This window comes from Drosophila albomicans, chromosome X (genome assembly GCF_009650485.2).
Source record: "Drosophila albomicans strain 15112-1751.03 chromosome X, ASM965048v2, whole genome shotgun sequence".
NCBI lineage: Eukaryota > Metazoa > Arthropoda > Insecta > Diptera > Drosophilidae > Drosophila > Drosophila albomicans.
The window spans coordinates 13,026,077-13,043,295 of record NC_047627.2 but is presented as its reverse complement, the minus strand read 5'-3'; the positions used below and the strand labels follow the sequence as shown (position 1 = coordinate 13,043,295).

The window sequence follows — 17,219 nt, the reverse complement described above, 5'->3', positions numbered from 1 at the left end:
GGCTGGGATCAACTTGGACAGTTCTGAGTGACAGCATCATTCTTTTATACATATGCAAGCTCCTTGAATCCAGAGGGCAACGTGCTTGCGTTGAGTACCGTTCTCGTGGTGCGGCCCTTCTATGCGATTCTCAACAGCTCTCTCAATTGCTGGCCAACTTGCTGAGGAAATAACAAGTTTCTGGAAGGCTCATTAACATTAACCCGATTTCAATGCAACGCAAAATACTCGTAAAATGCATGTGTGTGCCATGTATGCATGTGAGTACATAAGTTTGTGATCCAATTTACATATCGAGGCGGCAGAAATGCTGACAATTAATTATAAATGCACACAGTTCTCGAAGGAAGCAAGAAAAAGTCAGGTACGGACAGCAAGATTGAGAAATTTGCTCAACTTTAGGATACTACATAAGCATATCGGTCATTTTAATTTGATTAGAGCTTAGCTTAGAGTCCTTTTTATATATCTACTACATAAATTGACTTACTAAAAAAGTATAGAAAGTTCAAAGTACCTTCACTTAACACCTCTCTTAGCTGAGAAGCATACCCTATTGATGAAGAACAGTCCAGGGTATTTACAAATGTAAAAGCAAACTCACGCAACAACAACAATGATAAATAAATAATGTTTGCAAATTTCGTTTGTGTCGCGATTTCGCGATTTATAAATAAATGTCTGTAGGATTGTTGGTGTCTTAGTGGCCTCCGATGACAGTGTAGAAATGAAATGAGAAGTGAGTAGCGAAAAAATGGTCGAATAAATAAATAATAATTGAATATACATATTTATATTCGAATATGGATGACATTATTTTACCATTCACATACATAATCGGATTTCGACGTGCGTGCGTTAGTTGCATCAATTAATTAATTTATCAAATATTTCGCAGCAATTAATGTGACCATTAAGGCAGCAAATTGACTGCAAATCTTTGAAATATAATTTATGAACACAACGCAAAAATCGCTAATTAATTTCTATCATCTTATGAAGGCGGACTTAATTCGATTTCATTTGAAAACCCAAGCAGCGAATGTTAGCTCGAAATAAATAATTATCGACAAAGAATACACCAAAGAAGTAATTTGAACATCTTCGTGTTGATAAATTATGCAATTTGTGATAGATTCATTTAATCATTAGCTCATCGAATGCTGTTAATTTAATTGGCTCTTAAGTAACCGTTATTTATTAATTGAATTAAGCACCGATGCGATGGTTCTAATTTTTGAAAAATTATCAATCACTTCTCCGCAGCTCTCAACAGCAAAGTTGTTATTTTATTTTCGGGCATATGAATTTGAATAACGCATAAATCAAGCTCTTTAACAAGCTGCGAGATTGTTAAAAAAATGTTAAAAGTTATTAAACTGGGAATATCTAACCTGACAAATCTTTAAAAAGAGAACACACTTTCAGGATATAACTTTGTAGTAGATGTGATAATCATCTGAAGTTTTAATAGCTGCGTTTCAGTGCTTTCCGTTCAAAATGCAAAGAGGAACTGTCGTCCGTTAAGCGGAGATCTGAGATGGGTGCTAAAACAGACGAAACAATAAACAGATCGGAGATGTTGATGAGATAACGATCTGCAAATGTTGAGCGCATAATTCAAGTACACGCACCCATAAACAAATTATCCACTTTGTTTTCATTTGATTTTCTGCTTTTTTGTCGTTCTAATAGTATGTTCATTCTATTTTTTTTTTTTCTTTTCTTTTTCTTTGGTGCTTTGCTCATTTGCTTCTTTGCGTGCAAAGAAATAAACACTGCCAGACGACCATTAGGTACATAAGTATACGTATTATAATTAATGTCCGTTTGTGAGTAATCGTCGCTTTTAGCCAGCGACGGCGACGCGGGCCCCAAAAATAACCCAAAAAACCAAAAAAAAATAAAAATCTGGCATTAAAACTAAAACCAAAACCAAAACATTGGCCCAAGATGAAGTGGCGCGATCCAAGTTCCACGTTCCAAGTGCACGGCCCGCAGCTATTGCTACTCGTCGGATTCTAATTTTCAAGCCGATCCCATCCACAATCCAATATTGGATTACTTATCTCACGTTCATTTCGCGTCGCTGTCACTTCGAACTTCTCTGGACTGGTTGAGCCCCAAACGCGGGTCACAAACACAAACAAAAAACAAAACCAGCACCCAAAAAAAAAAAAATTAAATTAAATAAACTAAAAAAAAAAACGCATCATTAATTAAACTTTCGAGGTATTTTGCGTTTGCGCGTTTGTGTTTGTCTCGGTGACTTCCGAAATGGACATGGCTAAAAATAAACGATCAAATAAATAGATTCCACGGCATCCTCCAATCGCGCACAATTCGGCGCCAACACTGTGCTACAAAGCTGAGTTTAAAGATTGAAATTAAAATAAAATATTGTTAACTTAGAAACTCGAAATAAAAACATTCAAATCGAGGTTTAAAGATCTTAATTAAAATGAAATATTTGTAACTTTGAAAACTGTTTATAAAAACAAATCGAATTCAGTCTTTATAAGTATATATATTTTTAAAAATTTAAATCATCTTTAGCAAATACTATTCATATATCATCTTTAGGATACTTTTCAATTTCGAAATTTAATATTAAATTATTATCTTATTTAGCAAATAAGTATAAAATATCATATTATACAATTAGTAAACTAAATGTAAATTTAAGTTAACAAAGTACAAAATAATTCGCTAATAAGAAACATATTTAAATATAACTCCAAGTGAACTCATATACATATGTCAGCTAGTTTACCTACAAATTAAATACTTTTATTATTAAGGAATTATTTAGTGTTTTGGTATTTAACACATGTACTTAGTATTCTAATTGTATAATATGGTATTTTACCTAAATTTTACACCTAATTATGTATTGTTATATATTTGTGATTAATTCTTGTTATAGAAATGTAATGATATTCTAAATATTGATTCAATCTACAATTCTTTAATACTGTAAATACTTATTAGTAATTATTATAGTTAATTTAATCATATTCTTCTCTTTAACTGTTTCTCTGATTGAATTCCAGCTCGCTTTGGTCTCAATATCATGTTGGATAGCTTAGTTGAAACCAGAATGACGGAGCAGAGTCAGAGGCAGAGGCAGAGTTAAAGGTAAACTTGGGTTCCGTTTTGTTCTTCAACAACTTGTACTCGCACTACGAGCTGAGCATCATACTACTACCATTTTTTGGCTATGCGGCCAAAGAATTTGTACTCGCAATTCTTTTGTGTGTGGCTGCTATAAAAGTGTTGCCTCACGGCTCCAGTGGCATCAGTAATCGCTCGGTCAGCACCCAAGCACAACTTTGAATTCGACATGGTAAGTGATGTGCTACACACACAAAAAAACGGCAACTATTTAATACACACTCTAATTCTAATTCATCCTTAATGTTGCAGCGTCCCTTCACCATTTCCACTGCGTTGCTCGCACTTGCCGCCCTGGGCGTGGCCAGTCCTTTGGGCAGCACCTACCTGCCACCTCAGGCCAATGCGTACAGCAGCTACAACACGGCTGCCTCGAGCAGCGCCAGCTCGTACGCTGCTCCACCAGCGGCAACTGGTGGTCACTATGCTGCTAGCCGTTCTCATGGATATGCTCCGTCGGCAGCTGCGCCATCTCGTCAGTACCTGGCACCCGCTGTCCATTCCCAACAGAGCTACTCTGCTGGCGCGGGATACAACTCGGGTTATGCCTCGACGCCAGCCGCCTCGCGCAGCAGCTATAGCGTCGCCCCAGTGGCAGCGCCATCTCGCCAATATCTGGCCCCAGCGACATCATTGAGCAGCTACTCCACCTCGGGTGCCACGAGCTACTCGGCTCCAAGGACCTCGTATAGCAGCCACTCGTCATCTGCAGCTGCAGCTCCTTCGCGCCAGTATCTCGCACCTGCTGCTCACAGCAGCTACTCCGCTCCAGCTGCATCGCACAGCAGCTACTCTGCTCCCGCTCGCAGCAGTTACTCCGCTCCAGCTGTTTCCCACTCCAGCTACTCCGCATCGGCTTCATCATATGCCCCCGTCGCAGCTCCATCGCGTCAGTATCTGGCTCCTGCCGCTTCGCATACGAGCAGCTACTCTGCGCCAGCCGTCACCCGCAGCAGCAGCTACTCCGCTCCAGCTGTTTCCCACTCCAGCTACTCCGCTCCAGCCGTCACCCGCAGCAGCAGCTACTCCGCTCCAGCTCGCTATGCGTCGTCGTCTCATGGCCAGGGTTATGGCAGCCTTTCGGCGGCTTCTTCTGGCTCAGCTCGCAGCCAGGGTCAGGGTTATGGATATTCCGCACCTGCTTCCTTCGGAGGTGGCTATGCTCAGGGTGCAGCTGGCACTCGCTATGCAGCTAATGGAGGTTATCAATATCGTTACAAGCATTAATCTGATCCCTGATCTCTGAAGGCAAAACAACTCAAATTCAATCAATACATTTTTTTTTTTTTGTTTTTTTAATAATTTAAATAATCGAAAGCAAAGTGTGCAATAAATGCGAAATACTCCGAAACATTATTCTTAAATCAATTTTAAGCAAAATCCAATAGAATTAATCACGAACTTTGGAACTTTGACTTTTTAAGTGGTTTATTGTGTCATGATTGCGACAAACTTGTTCAAATTACTAATCACCTACAACTTAATTGGAAAGCAACATTTGTAAGTGTAGAATTTGAAAAGGATTCCCAAATGTTCAATCATATTATTTCTATTGACAGAAAATTGTTTAAGCTTAATGATTGCCAACAAGCTACCGAATTTCGGAATGAATATGTTTGCAGTTTAGCATTTAAGTATTCTGGGAACTCATCTAACTGAAACTGGAAATATTTCTTTATGTTAAATTCATAGTAATTAATACTTTACGGGCGGGTTTCTCATGTTCAAACTGTTAGTTAGCTGTCGCTCGCCTTAATTTATTGTCCACATAAAAACAATGTCAATGCATCTGTTGTTTACGATTGGTTTGCAAATGTCATAAAATATAATAACTTTTTAATTAGCTGATATCTGTTTAATAGTTGAGGCGAAATTTATAAATAGATGATAAGATGCAAAGTAAACACCCGAAAATCTTTTCCGTATGCTTAACCTTATTGATCAGATGACTGACTGAATGTTTGAAAATTAACTTATAGATAAGATCAAGCATAAGATCAATACATTTCTTTAATCCGCTTGATAGTTGAGGCGAAATTCACAAATGAATGAAAAGATAGATGCAAAATACCCACTAGAAATTCTTCTCTTTGTGTTTATCAGATCACATGACTGAAAGAGAGTTAACTTATAGATAGGACCAAGCGCATTATCTGAGCTTTATACATAAATTTCATCAATATGCAACGAAGTAAAATACCCATGAATTGTTTTGTTATTAAATTTGTCGAATATATTTGTTAATAATATTGGCAATTAGGCGTTAATATACAAAGTTAAATGTTCATATCTACAGTTATACAAAAAAAAAATGTTAAATTACATGCGAACGTATTATTTGTGGCACTTCTTGTAGGTTAAGGATTTCATCGACAGTGCTGATCCAATATTTTCGAACAGTGCCTAATAGATATAGCCACCATTGGCAGCGTATTTGGTGTCCAGTCCATTGTAGCCATAGTTTGTGGCAACTGGCAGATAGGCGCGAGAGGGCGTGGCATAGTTGTTATACCCATTGTTATAATCATAGCTGTTGTATCCGGACGTGGCTAGTGGAGCACCATAACCAGAGCCGACACCTCCAGATCCCGAGTAGTAGTTACTACCGGAATATGCGCTACCCGAATACGAGGGATACGATGAGTAGGCATAGCCGCTGGCACCGCTCAGGGGTGGCAAATAACCGCGGGATAACGACAAATGGGAAACATCTGCGGAGCACGCGGCAAGGGATGCGATGAAAACTATAACGGCAACGCAGTTCTGCACATGAAATAGAAAGATCATCAAAATATTGTCAAAAACAAAATATTACACAAATAATATTCACTCAAAAAAAAAATATATATTTAACATTTATTTAGACACACGTCTTATAAAGGTTAAGACAAACTAGAAATCATCAGGATTTGAGTCTAAGAGCGCCATCTGTGTGTCAGATAGAGAACTTTTCAATTGGCCTCTTTCTATGGACCAACATAAAGTTTAAAAGTGTCCCAAATGCAATTTAATTTTTCCAACCATAAATAAGTTTCTGCAACGCTTCGTATTAGAAGCTCACTGACAATAACGTAAAACTAATCAATTTAAATTAATTTCCATTGTATAAATCTCTGGAAATTCACTTTTCCACATTCTTAAGCACTTTTGTTTTCGAGTAGAAGTTTTTTTTTTTAACTTGACACTTAAAGTAGCGTTTAATTCTTATGTGCGTTATAAAATTCTTGAAAAAAAAAAACGATATTGCCCGAAAGTTGATGTGAATTAAACATTTATTGAGGCACAACAAATTCGGTTTTTAGTTTTAATCACTTTTCAGTTATATGCACTAACACTTTATTTGCTCATTGCACAGTTTATAGCTGATTATACTTACCATATTTTTGTATTCAAATTTTTAGTTAGTCCTGAGAGTGGAATTGGGTGCAGTGAAGTTAAACACTGGAACAACGCTGTGTGATGACTGTTGCTCGTTACGGATTTAACGCGACATTTTATACTCTTCTTAAGAAACTTGGAAACTTTGTTGTTAAATTAAATATATTGTGCACAGCAAATTTTACAACTAATTTGAAACGCCTTTACTCCCCACGAACGGTGACAGACAATGCTCATTACTCACACCGGCACAACAACAACAACAACAACCGCAACAACAACAATAACAACAAACAACTGAACTGAACTCAAATCGCTTAGAAATACATACTATGCATGTAGTTGTTGTTATTGTTGCTTAACGGATCCCACGATCCCACGACTCATCAGTCGTCAGTTTAAACTCAAAAACTTGGAAAACCTAAACACATGCATTTTGGTAGTTTTGCTTGTGGCTTATTTTATTTTATTTCATTTTTATGGTCTCACCACGCCCTGAACCAACCTCCCCTCTTCTATACATAGGCACTTACTCTGCTCTTTGTCATGTTTTTTTGTTTAGGGTAAACATCGTCGCGCGCTCTTTCTTTAATTATACCATTTATATACACATACATGTATGTATATGTTTTTAAATCTAACTCTGCTGTTGGTTTTTTATGACATTTTGCGGTTGTCGGTTTAGCGAATGAATCGCTGCTCATAAATCTGCCCGTTATTAATTGTTGCTTAAACAAAGTGCAGTTGGTGTTTTTTTCCTCTACCTTGACTTAGCTGCTCTCTTTTTGACCCCCACCATTTGATACCAAATAGCTAAAATGTACGATCATTTGTTAATTGATGATGAGTCAGTTAAGTTTCATTCAAATTTTCATATAATATCGAAAATGGTATCGATTGTCCTAAAAGTAATCAAATATGTATATCAATAATACCAGCTAATTATTTGCACTCATGTGGTGTGGACACATTGATCATTCTAGATGCAAAATCGATATATCGATTTATTTCAAAAACGTAGATAATATCGTTAAAGACGCCGGTGGTTTTCAAGCTCTAGCTAAAATAAAATGTCGGGCAACGAAATGTCGAATCAGGAATCAATTTGGATATCCAATTCACACAGCTTTTCCAAGAACGTGATCGACGATACAATTGCGCAACTGTGTGGTGGCAGTCAAGCAATAAGTGCAGCAGAAAACTTGGCACTCTCCAAATTGAAGAAGTTATGGGTGGCCAAGTATAAATCCAAGGATCGTGAACCACTTTCAAACCCCGTACCACTACCGCCAAAACCAAAGCGAAAGCCACGTTCCAGAAAAGGAGCAACAGCAGTCAGCAAAAAAGTACTTAAGGAGGATGAGTATGTGGATGCTACCATTTTGGAGGACAATTGTGACGTAATTTATAGGATTAATATTCCTCCACTACGTCCCAATTGGCAATGTCGAAACTTCGAGCTGAAAGTGAAAGCGCATGTATGCAAAAACAATTTAGTAGAACCGCTCATCAATTGGCAACTGCTAGATACCATTATGGAGGTGCCGCTGGATGAAGGCACTTCAATATTGCAGAAACATGTTGACGAGATGCTTGAAAAGGATTTGCACTAAAATCCCATTAGATGCCAATTAAATTAAGTATTTCATTTTCACGAGTCACTGGTCACATTGGATATAACGGCATTTACTCGAATTTCATATAAATGTACATACATATGTGTGTGTATTTTCGGCAAGCAGAAGAAAACTGCAGTAAAGCGCAATTGGACATCGTTCAGTTTGCTTTTTGCAATTCAACATTGGAGTTGAGTTTGCTACAGATCTTTGTATTTGTATTTTTTTCTTGTTAACCGTAATAAACTTTTGTTTTATGTTTAATGTGTGTTAATTTATGAAACAAAACAAGGTGATTGAAACCACAAACGCCTGGTCTCCAATTAATAATCAAATGTGAGTAACAATTTGGCAAAAGAAAATGTGCGTGGGCGTGTGTGTGTGTGCAACATAACCTCAAATATACACACGTGGATCAATTTTTAATTTTTATGTGTAGGGCCGCAAAACTGCGGACAAATCATGTGCGAACACAGTGGAGCTGCTGGTGGTCTCTCTGCCTGTACCTGTGCCAGTGTGCTGCAGTGTTGCTGCTCATTTGCGGTGCGTCTGCTGCCCCCTCGCCGGGATCAGCGCACATGCGGTGCAATGCAGACCAATTCCAGTGCAGAAACGGAGGCTGCATCTTACAGGCGAAGATGTGCGACGGACGTAGCGACTGCACAGACAACTCGGATGAATTGGAATGCGGCAAGTGTTGATCTAATGAGAATACATTCTAATATGCTAATATAATCCAATTGGAGTAGACTCCAAGTGCAACGCGTAGCTCTGATTCCAATCGCAATTGCATAATCGTTGTCTAATTTGACAAATATTCAAATCAAAATAGTAACTTAAATTTGAGATAAACTTTTAACTGCGCCTATTAATTATATATAATCGATTGGAATCATCTGTGTGTGCAACGCATCGAAATATCTAATTGGAATATCAATACAATTTTCTCATTAGACTACAAGCTGTGCCGGGAGCCGCATTGGTTCCCGTGTGCTCAGCCACACGGTGCCTGCCTGGCCAAGGAACTAAAATGCAATGGCATCGAAAATTGTCCCGGCGGCGAGGATGAACGCCACTGTAACACTGGTGATCGCATATTTATCGACTATGCTCCCCGCAATTGCAGCCAATACGAATATATGTGCCAGGATCATAGCTGCATACCGCTTGACTTTATGTGTGACGGCAAACCGGACTGTGAAGATAACTCAGATGAAAATGCCGGTTGCAAGCAATCGGCTGCCAGCTGCTCCACTGGCCATCTGTGCAACAATGGTCGCTGTCTGCAGCGCAAGCAATGGCAATGCGATGGCATCGATGACTGCGGCGACGGCAGCGATGAACGTGATTGCCGTAAGTCACCCACTATTCGAATCTTGGTGATCATCACTCTTAACCAAATATTCCTCACTCATAGCGAATCTCTGCAAGCCAACGCTAGGCAAATTCTTATGCCGCAATCGTGAGCTCTGCTTAAATCTGTCCCAGGTGTGCGACGGCCGAGCAGATTGCTCGGATGGCAGCGATGAGAGCGAGAGCTGCCACGTGAAACCCGACTGCAACAGTACGAAATGTGCGCCAGGTGCCAGCTGCCAAATGATGCCCACAACTGGACCCGAATGCTATTGTCCTGCTGGCTTTCGCATGATGACGTTGCAGCAGAAGTGCGAGGACATCAATGAGTGCGATGAACACGATGATTTGTGCAGCCAGCGTTGCGAGAATCACTCGGGTGGCTTTAGCTGTGCCTGTGACGATGGCTATCAACTCGACCCCAGCAATAACCGCACCTGTTATGCCGTCGACAAGGACAATCGTGAGCCACTGCTGCTCTACACCACCCAAGTGTCGGTGGTGGGAATGCGATTGCATCAGCAGCAATCGAAGCTGCGTAATCATGTCTTCACCGTGGCCAGCAATTTGAGTAAAGTGATTGGCGTGGCCTACGATGGCGAGCACGTGTATTGGACAAACATTCAGCACGAGGTGGAGAGCATTGTGCGGGCTAGTGCCGATGGCTCCAATGCCGAAATACTGCTCACGTCTGGCCTCGATGCTCCCGAGGATTTGGCCGTCGATTGGCTGACGGACAACATTTACATCTCGGACAATGTGATGCGACACATTGCCGTCTGTTCGCCGGATGCCGTCACCTGTGTCGTACTCGTCACCCAGGATGTGCATCAGCCGCGTGGTCTGGCCCTCTGGCCACAGCGTGGCCAAATGTTCTGGACCGATTGGGGCAGCAAGCCAATGATAGCGCGTGCCTCAATGGATGGCACTCGCTCGCGACCCATTGTCAGCGACAACATCCATTGGCCCAACGGCATTGCCCTGGACATGCATCAGGAGCGCGTCTATTGGGTGGACGCAAAGTTGGGCACCATTGAGACGGCTCGAACCGATGGCACAGCGCGTCGCATTGTGCTCGATGGCATGCTGAAGCATCCGTATGGCATGGCCGTGTTCGAGGATCAGTTATATTGGTCGGATTGGGGCACCAAGAGCGTGCATGCGTGCCACAAGTTCACCGGCAAAGGACATCGCATATTGGCCCGAGATCGCAACATTTATGCCGTCCACGTCTACCATCCATCGAAGCAGCCGCAGCTGCCGCATGCCTGCGAAACGGCCCGTTGTTCGCATCTCTGTCTGCTCGCCGAGAAGGATGCCGGCGGCTACAGTTGCGCCTGTCCCGAGGGCATGCAGTTGTCGCCCATCGATCAGCGAAGTTGTAGACAGGTGCAGAAGAAGCAACTTCTGTATATTGGACTGCGTTCGGTGCTGCTGGAGATTGAGCACACGTCGTTTGGCCGGCATGTGGTCAGTGCATCGCATGTGCTGCCGTGCTATATCAGTGAATTGGTCTACAATCCCATCAACGGCACCATCTTCATTGCGGACAATGTGCAGCGTGCCCTGCTGCTCTACGATCCCCATGAGTCGGGTCAACGATTGGTCACGCTCATCTACAGCAACCTGGGCAACGTCAGCTCGCTGGCTTTCGATCATTTGGCCCACAATCTGTACTGGACGGACACCGAAAGGCATGTGATTGAGCTGCTCTCGCTGCAGACGGGACAACGGGCGCTGGTGCGTTTCTTTGCCGGCGAGGAGATGCCCATTGGGATCAGCGTGATGCCCGCCGAGGGTTACATGTTTGTGGCGCTGAAAGCGCGTCGCCATACGCACATCGATCACTTGGCATTGAGTGGACTGGGTAGCCAGACGCATGTCTTCGAGGATGATCTGGGCGATGATGACATCAAGTTTGCCGTCGACTATGATTCCCACACCATGTACTGGGCGGATAGTGATGTGAATCGCATCAGTTTCACTAACTACCGCCAGGCACATCAGCAGACCTTCAGTGGCCGCTTTCGGCGACCTTATTCGCTCGCTCTGGTTGGTCAGGATCTGTTCTGGACCGAACTGGGCACTCCGGCCGTCATGTGGACGCACAAGAGCAACATGGGCACACACAAACGCTTCGAGTTCGACTCAGGCAATCAGAGGATTGCCTCTGTTCCTCCGCCACCCCGTCACATTCCATTGACAGCCAGTGTTCGCGTCCCTCTCGAGGCCAGATCGCATCCCTGCCAGCAGGCGAATGGCGGCTGCTCGCATGTGTGCGTCAGTGCTGGACAATTTGGCAGTGCCTGCTTATGCCCCGCTGGATTCGTGTATCGCGATGTCCACAACCGCACTTGCATCGAGGCTTTGGACTGCGAGTTCCGCTGTCGCACCTCCGGAGAATGCCTGACGATGGCGCATCGCTGCAATGGCCGCAAGGATTGTGCCGACGCCTCGGACGAAGCCAACTGTGAGCTGGTCAATGGTGGTGCCACCAAGACGCGCATCAACATCAAGTGTGCCATCGATGAGTTCACGTGCCACAATGGCGAACAGTGCCTGGAGAAGAGCAAGCGTTGCAACGGACAAAAAGAATGCAGCGATGGGTCAGACGAGGATCACTGCGCTCAGTTCGGTATGTACTTGAAATGCTTAATCTCGAGAATGTTTTGTATACTTGAAAGATGAAGAAATTTCAACGGTTTTCTCAACTTTCGACTATATTTCCAAAATTTCTCAAGAAAGTTCTCCAAATACTTGAAAAAGCACTCTCACTATTCTCGTGAAAGTTGTATCTCGAAAGATAAGGAAAACATTAAAATGTCGTCATCTTTCAAGTATATAAAACTTTCACGAGAATAATATTGCAAACAAATTTAATGTATAAACTTGAAAGTTGAAGAAATTTCGACATTTTCCTCATCGCTCAAGCATTAAATTAAATTAAAATTTAAATTTGTTAGCAATTTATTTTGCAGTCATCATACACAATTCTTACAAACAAAATTGATGTTAGTGCATCATTTCTTACATCAATTTTGTTTGTAAATCAGATTGGGCAATTTGTTTAATAATTCTTTAAGGGTTTATGTAACTTTAAAACTTTCTTAAAGGATCACAAAACAAATTGCCGAATGTGTTCTTTTGTTTTTTTTTTAACTTGATTTTTGCTTAGATGAAAAATTCAATTCATAATCATTATTTGTGAAGTAACTTTTCTTTTTGTTTAAACTCCCATTTGTAAAGTTACTTCAAATTAATCATAGCTAGCTAATTATCAAACGCATCACAAGCAAAAATAATATAATTTGTACCAATAACTAAAATATATTAATTTAAGTAAACTATGAAGAAACTTTTCCTGTAGAATGTATTTTTTTGGGGAATGTTGTTCGACATAGTCAAAGTCAAAGGATCAGTCACAACATAAGTTGCATTACGTTACATTACATTCTATACTACATATACCTACATTACATTCTCTTCGAAAAGATCACTTAATAATCGAACCGTTGTTGCTCTTGCAGATCGAACGAAGCTCTGTCATGATCATCAGCATGCGTGCGACAACGGGAAATGCGTGGACTACAGCCTGATGTGCGATGGCACCGACGACTGCGGCGACAACTCCGATGAGCTGGCAGCGAGCTGTGCCCGACCCGCCAAGTGCGGTGCGGGCATGTTCCAGTGCAGCAGCGGCTCGTGCATTGCCAGTGGCTGGGAGTGCGATGGCAAGATCGATTGCAGCGATGGTTCCGACGAGCATGAGAAGTGCGGCAAGCGTCAGTGTCCGGAGAACATGCATCGCTGTCTTCTGGGACAGTGTATCGATCGTCAGCTGGTCTGCGATGGTCACAACGATTGCGGCGATCGCAGCGATGAGCTCAACTGCGGTCCCAATGCGGGCGCGGGGGCAGCTGGGATTAACATCAGCTGTGGCAGCGTTGAACAACCGATGTATCAGTGTGCCAGCAATCTGCAGCTCTGTTTGCCAACTGCGGTGCGTTGCAATGGCACTGCCGAGTGTCCGCGGGGCGAGGATGAAGCCGATTGCGGTGACATGTGCGGCATCACAGAGTTCCAGTGTCGTGAGAGCAAGGAGTGCATTCGCCTCGAGTTTCGCTGCGACAAGGAACGCGATTGTCGCGACGGCAGCGATGAAGCGCAATGCGATGCTTCATCCACAGCAAATAGCAATGGCAATGGAACGACGGCTATGACGAGTGGACGACGTGCGTGTAAACCGCATTTGTTTGACTGCCACGATGGCGAGTGTGTGGACATGTCGCGGGTGTGCGACAGCTTTGAGGACTGCGCCAATGGCAGCGACGAGGGACCAAAGTGCAGCAGCGCATGCAGCAAACACATTTGCCAGCACATGTGTCGCGCCACGCCAGCGGGCGCCGTTTGCACCTGCCGCGATGGCTATCGCTTGGGCATTGATCAGCGCAGCTGCCTCGACATTGATGAGTGTGCTCCGCCAACGAACGGCAACGAACAATCGCCGTGCGCCCAGATTTGCGAGAATACGCCGGGCAGCTATCAGTGCCAGTGCTATCCGGACTTTATGCTCCGTCAGGATCGCAGCAGTTGCAAGAGCATCGACACACAGGACGGCGGACCCAGTTTCCTCTTCAGCAGCTACGACGAGGTGCGCAATCTGAGCGAACGTCACGCCATGCTCTCGGTGGCGTGGTCAGCGAACGACACACGCATCAGCGGTCTCGATGTGGATATGCGACGGCAGCTGGGCTACTTTAGCAGCGATGAGCAGCACGTTGTCTATCAGCTGGATATGCGCGATCGTCGACCACTCGCTGCGCTCTCGCTTAATGCGCCCACCAAACTGGCAGTGGAGTGGACAACGGGCAATGTGTATGTTATCAGTGGCAATGCTGCGCAACAGATCAGCGTCTGCAGTTTTGCGGCAAAGATGTGCGGACGTGTGCTGCAGCTGCCACATGGACGCGGACACGCGACACTCAAGTCACTCGCCGTGGATGGACATCATGCCCGGCTCTTCTATGCTGTGATGCGGCAAGAGAGCTTTGGCCAGCCGGAGACAGAGCTGTATGTGTCCCGACTCGATGGCAGTCGACGCGAGTTGCTGCTGCGCAAGGAGCGCAGCTATGTGACCTCCATTGCCATTGATCCGCACCAGCAAGTGCTCTACTTTGTCGATCTGCACACACGTACGCTGGAGGTGATCAGTTACAAGGCGCGCGGCAATCGTCAGTCGCGCATTCTGCTGCAGAAGAGCAATGCATTGAGACGACCAACTGGATTGAGCATCTACGAGAATCATGCGTACATTGTCAACATGGGCGCCAACGAACTGGTGCGCTGTCGTCTCTATGGCCAGCTCACCGCCACTTCGATTCCGTTGAGCGTAACGAATGCCCAGGACATTGTTGTCGCTGGACAATCGCGACAGCCGGCAGCCCCATCGAATCCCTGCGAGCATGCGCACTGCTCTGGCATGTGTGTGCTCGCCGACTATGGCTATGAATGCATGTGCGGCAGTGAGATTGTGTCCGAGTCGCATCCGTGTCCACATGGCACCACCAATGAGCTGGATATCGATGCCCTGATCTCTGGAGATCAAAGCGAGCAAAGCAACAGCAGCAGCAGTGGAATCATCTTTGCATTTATCTGCATAATAATCCTAGGCATACTCATCGTATTGGGCATCGGGTACTATCGGTATCGGGCACGCGGCCATCGTGATCTCAACATTACCCTGCATTTCCAGAATCCTCTGGCAACACACGGCGGCAAAGCGATCACGGAATCCGACGGTCCCAACGAATTGGATGGCGGCAACAACAGTCGACCACAAGCCGCAGATGCCACATTCTCAGCCAAGCGGAAAACCATACAATTTGATGTCCTACAGAAATTTATGCGCCACAAAAACTCGCAAAACGTCGAACTGGCTACGGAAATGTCGCTCGAAAACGCAAGAGTAAGTATTGTATAGTATAGTTAATTCATTTATATATATATATATATATATGTATATATCGTTTTGCTTTGCAGGCGAGCGAATTACAATCGCTGGTCAACGAACGGCGGGACACTAGAATCCCAAATATCGTGGTGGCAGGCGCTGGCGATGATGTCGCCACGCCCGGATTCTACGGCGGAGATTTCGGAAGCGATGATGTGCATGCACGACTTGTCCCATAGATAGATGCTATAGCATCTCATTATTTATTATGTACAGATTTATTGCTATTATCTATGTCTATACTACTTATTTATTTATATGTCAACGATAAAGTGTCGTGTTGAGGCAATTGCTGTTATACAATATGTAGCATACTTTTAGAGATGCGCCGAAATATTTATTCAATCATATGTAATTAAAATCGCAATAATTTAAGAGCAAAACTTGTATTATCGTTTGCGCATCTCTAAAGTTATAGCAAATGATTCACAAACGAGTCTTTTGCAAGCTGCTACCACTAAAAACTAACAATACGCAATTTGCACAATTTCGAGTTTTGTCTCACACCCAAATGGGTTTTCCAAGTCCCCCCCATAAACTTGGGTGTCGAGCACACTGATTGGGATCGTGGAATCCGCTAAGTGACAACAGCAGTAAACAGTAAAATCTATAAAGTCAAGAGCAACAACAACCACAGAATTCTAAGCGGTTTCTGGTGTTGTCGTTTTGAATAATGTGAGCGAATTTAAACGCAAGTAAGCAAATTAAATTAAATTATATTACGTGATGATGATTCCGCAAAGATAATTTAAGTGGTAAGATAAATCAACTATTATTCAGATTTGAACAAAAAAAAAAAAAACCAAAGTATGCAGGTCATTGTCTTGATTGTGATTCCATCGCCAACGGTGCCTGCTAGTTCAGGGACTGATTATTGTATAGATTGTGTGTAATTAATATTAAGATGTTTGCAGTATTATAATTTTCGGTTTTGTTGTAGTTAAATTCGCTATGCAAGCAGTGGACTGCTTACAAAAAAATGTTAAAAACATAATTTTGGGGATGTACATTACTGTACTCAAGCCCAAGAAATTATTGACAAATAAAAAACCTACATATTTGGCCATCTGCATGTAAGTATTAAAAAGGATTTTTGAAATCCTTGCAAAGGTAAGTATGGTAAGTATATTTTTTTTTGTCGAAAAAGAATACATCTAGGCCAAATCTATTTTAATGATGCAATTTTCTACAAATAATATTTTATCGCATACTTTGAGGGGCACCAATTCAGATCATCATTTCGACAGTGACCCATAGATGGCGCTACTAATTGTACGCTGCTTGCTGCTGATTATGTTCGCCTGGTATTTCATTTGCTGATTAGGCACTTTTGAGTCGTTCGTGAGCACATCAAGTGGCCGCCAACAACAACGATTTAAGAAATCTACACCCAAATCACTGGGAAATTGACTCGCTGAGCAGTTGAAATACCAGGCGAACATAATAAAGTAGCAAGCAGACTAATTACTAATACAATTAGTAGCGCCATCTATGGGATTCGCACCAAACTCAGTCAAAGGCGAGACCAAGCATTTTTTGTGGCATACTTTAGGGGTGCGTAAATTTAGATAGACGTCAACTTGCTGCTCACTTATGTTCGCCTGGTATTTCACTTGCTCCCAGTGGCAATTTTCAGAGAATTTCTCGATACCACAATTTAGTTATTGCTTTTGTTGTTGGCATTTGGC

At 43.0% G+C, this 17,219-nt stretch overlaps 4 protein-coding genes across 6 annotated transcripts; 3 read left to right on the top strand and 1 right to left on the bottom strand.

The window, feature by feature from the left end:
* The first annotated feature begins 4 nt into the window (after positions 1–4).
* Positions 5–4,553, top strand: LOC117577959 (uncharacterized). 2 transcript variants are annotated; one of them, XM_034263006.2, is made up of 3 exons: positions 5–260; positions 3,054–3,346; positions 3,427–4,553. In XM_034263006.2, exons 2-3 carry the CDS (start codon positions 3,344–3,346, stop codon positions 4,399–4,401), a joined length of 978 nt encoding a protein of 325 aa, XP_034118897.1. In that variant the 5' UTR covers positions 5–260; positions 3,054–3,343; the 3' UTR covers positions 4,402–4,553. The 2 variants fall into 2 exon arrangements, with proteins under 2 accessions (XP_034118897.1, XP_034118896.1); XM_034263005.2 differs by having other exon boundaries at positions 5–364.
* An 831-nt stretch (positions 4,554–5,384) lies between these two features.
* On the bottom strand, positions 5,385–6,662 carry LOC117572460 (heterogeneous nuclear ribonucleoprotein A/B). The gene is made up of 2 exons (XM_034255299.2): positions 6,551–6,662; positions 5,385–5,937 (listed from the first exon to the last, which is right to left on the bottom strand). The coding sequence occupies exons 1-2, from the start codon at positions 6,551–6,553 to the stop codon at positions 5,578–5,580; spliced, it is 363 nt and encodes a 120-aa protein (XP_034111190.1). The 5' UTR covers positions 6,554–6,662; the 3' UTR covers positions 5,385–5,577.
* Positions 6,663–7,575: 913 nt separating this feature from the next.
* Positions 7,576–8,226, top strand: LOC117567514 (moonshiner). Its single transcript, XM_034247562.2, has one exon. It carries the CDS (start codon positions 7,623–7,625, stop codon positions 8,163–8,165), a length of 543 nt encoding a protein of 180 aa, XP_034103453.1. The 5' UTR covers positions 7,576–7,622; the 3' UTR covers positions 8,166–8,226.
* Positions 8,227–8,354: 128 nt separating this feature from the next.
* Positions 8,355–15,906, top strand: LOC117567505 (putative vitellogenin receptor). Of its 2 annotated transcripts, XM_034247550.2 has the most exons (7): positions 8,355–8,504; positions 8,608–8,858; positions 9,123–9,521; positions 9,586–12,156; positions 13,049–15,215; positions 15,274–15,486; positions 15,561–15,906. In XM_034247550.2, exons 1-7 carry the CDS (start codon positions 8,446–8,448, stop codon positions 15,712–15,714), a joined length of 5,814 nt encoding a protein of 1,937 aa, XP_034103441.1. In that variant the 5' UTR covers positions 8,355–8,445; the 3' UTR covers positions 15,715–15,906. The 2 variants fall into 2 exon arrangements, with proteins under 2 accessions (XP_034103441.1, XP_034103431.1); XM_034247540.2 differs by having other exon boundaries at positions 13,049–15,486.
* The last annotated feature ends 1,313 nt before the right edge of the window (positions 15,907–17,219 follow it).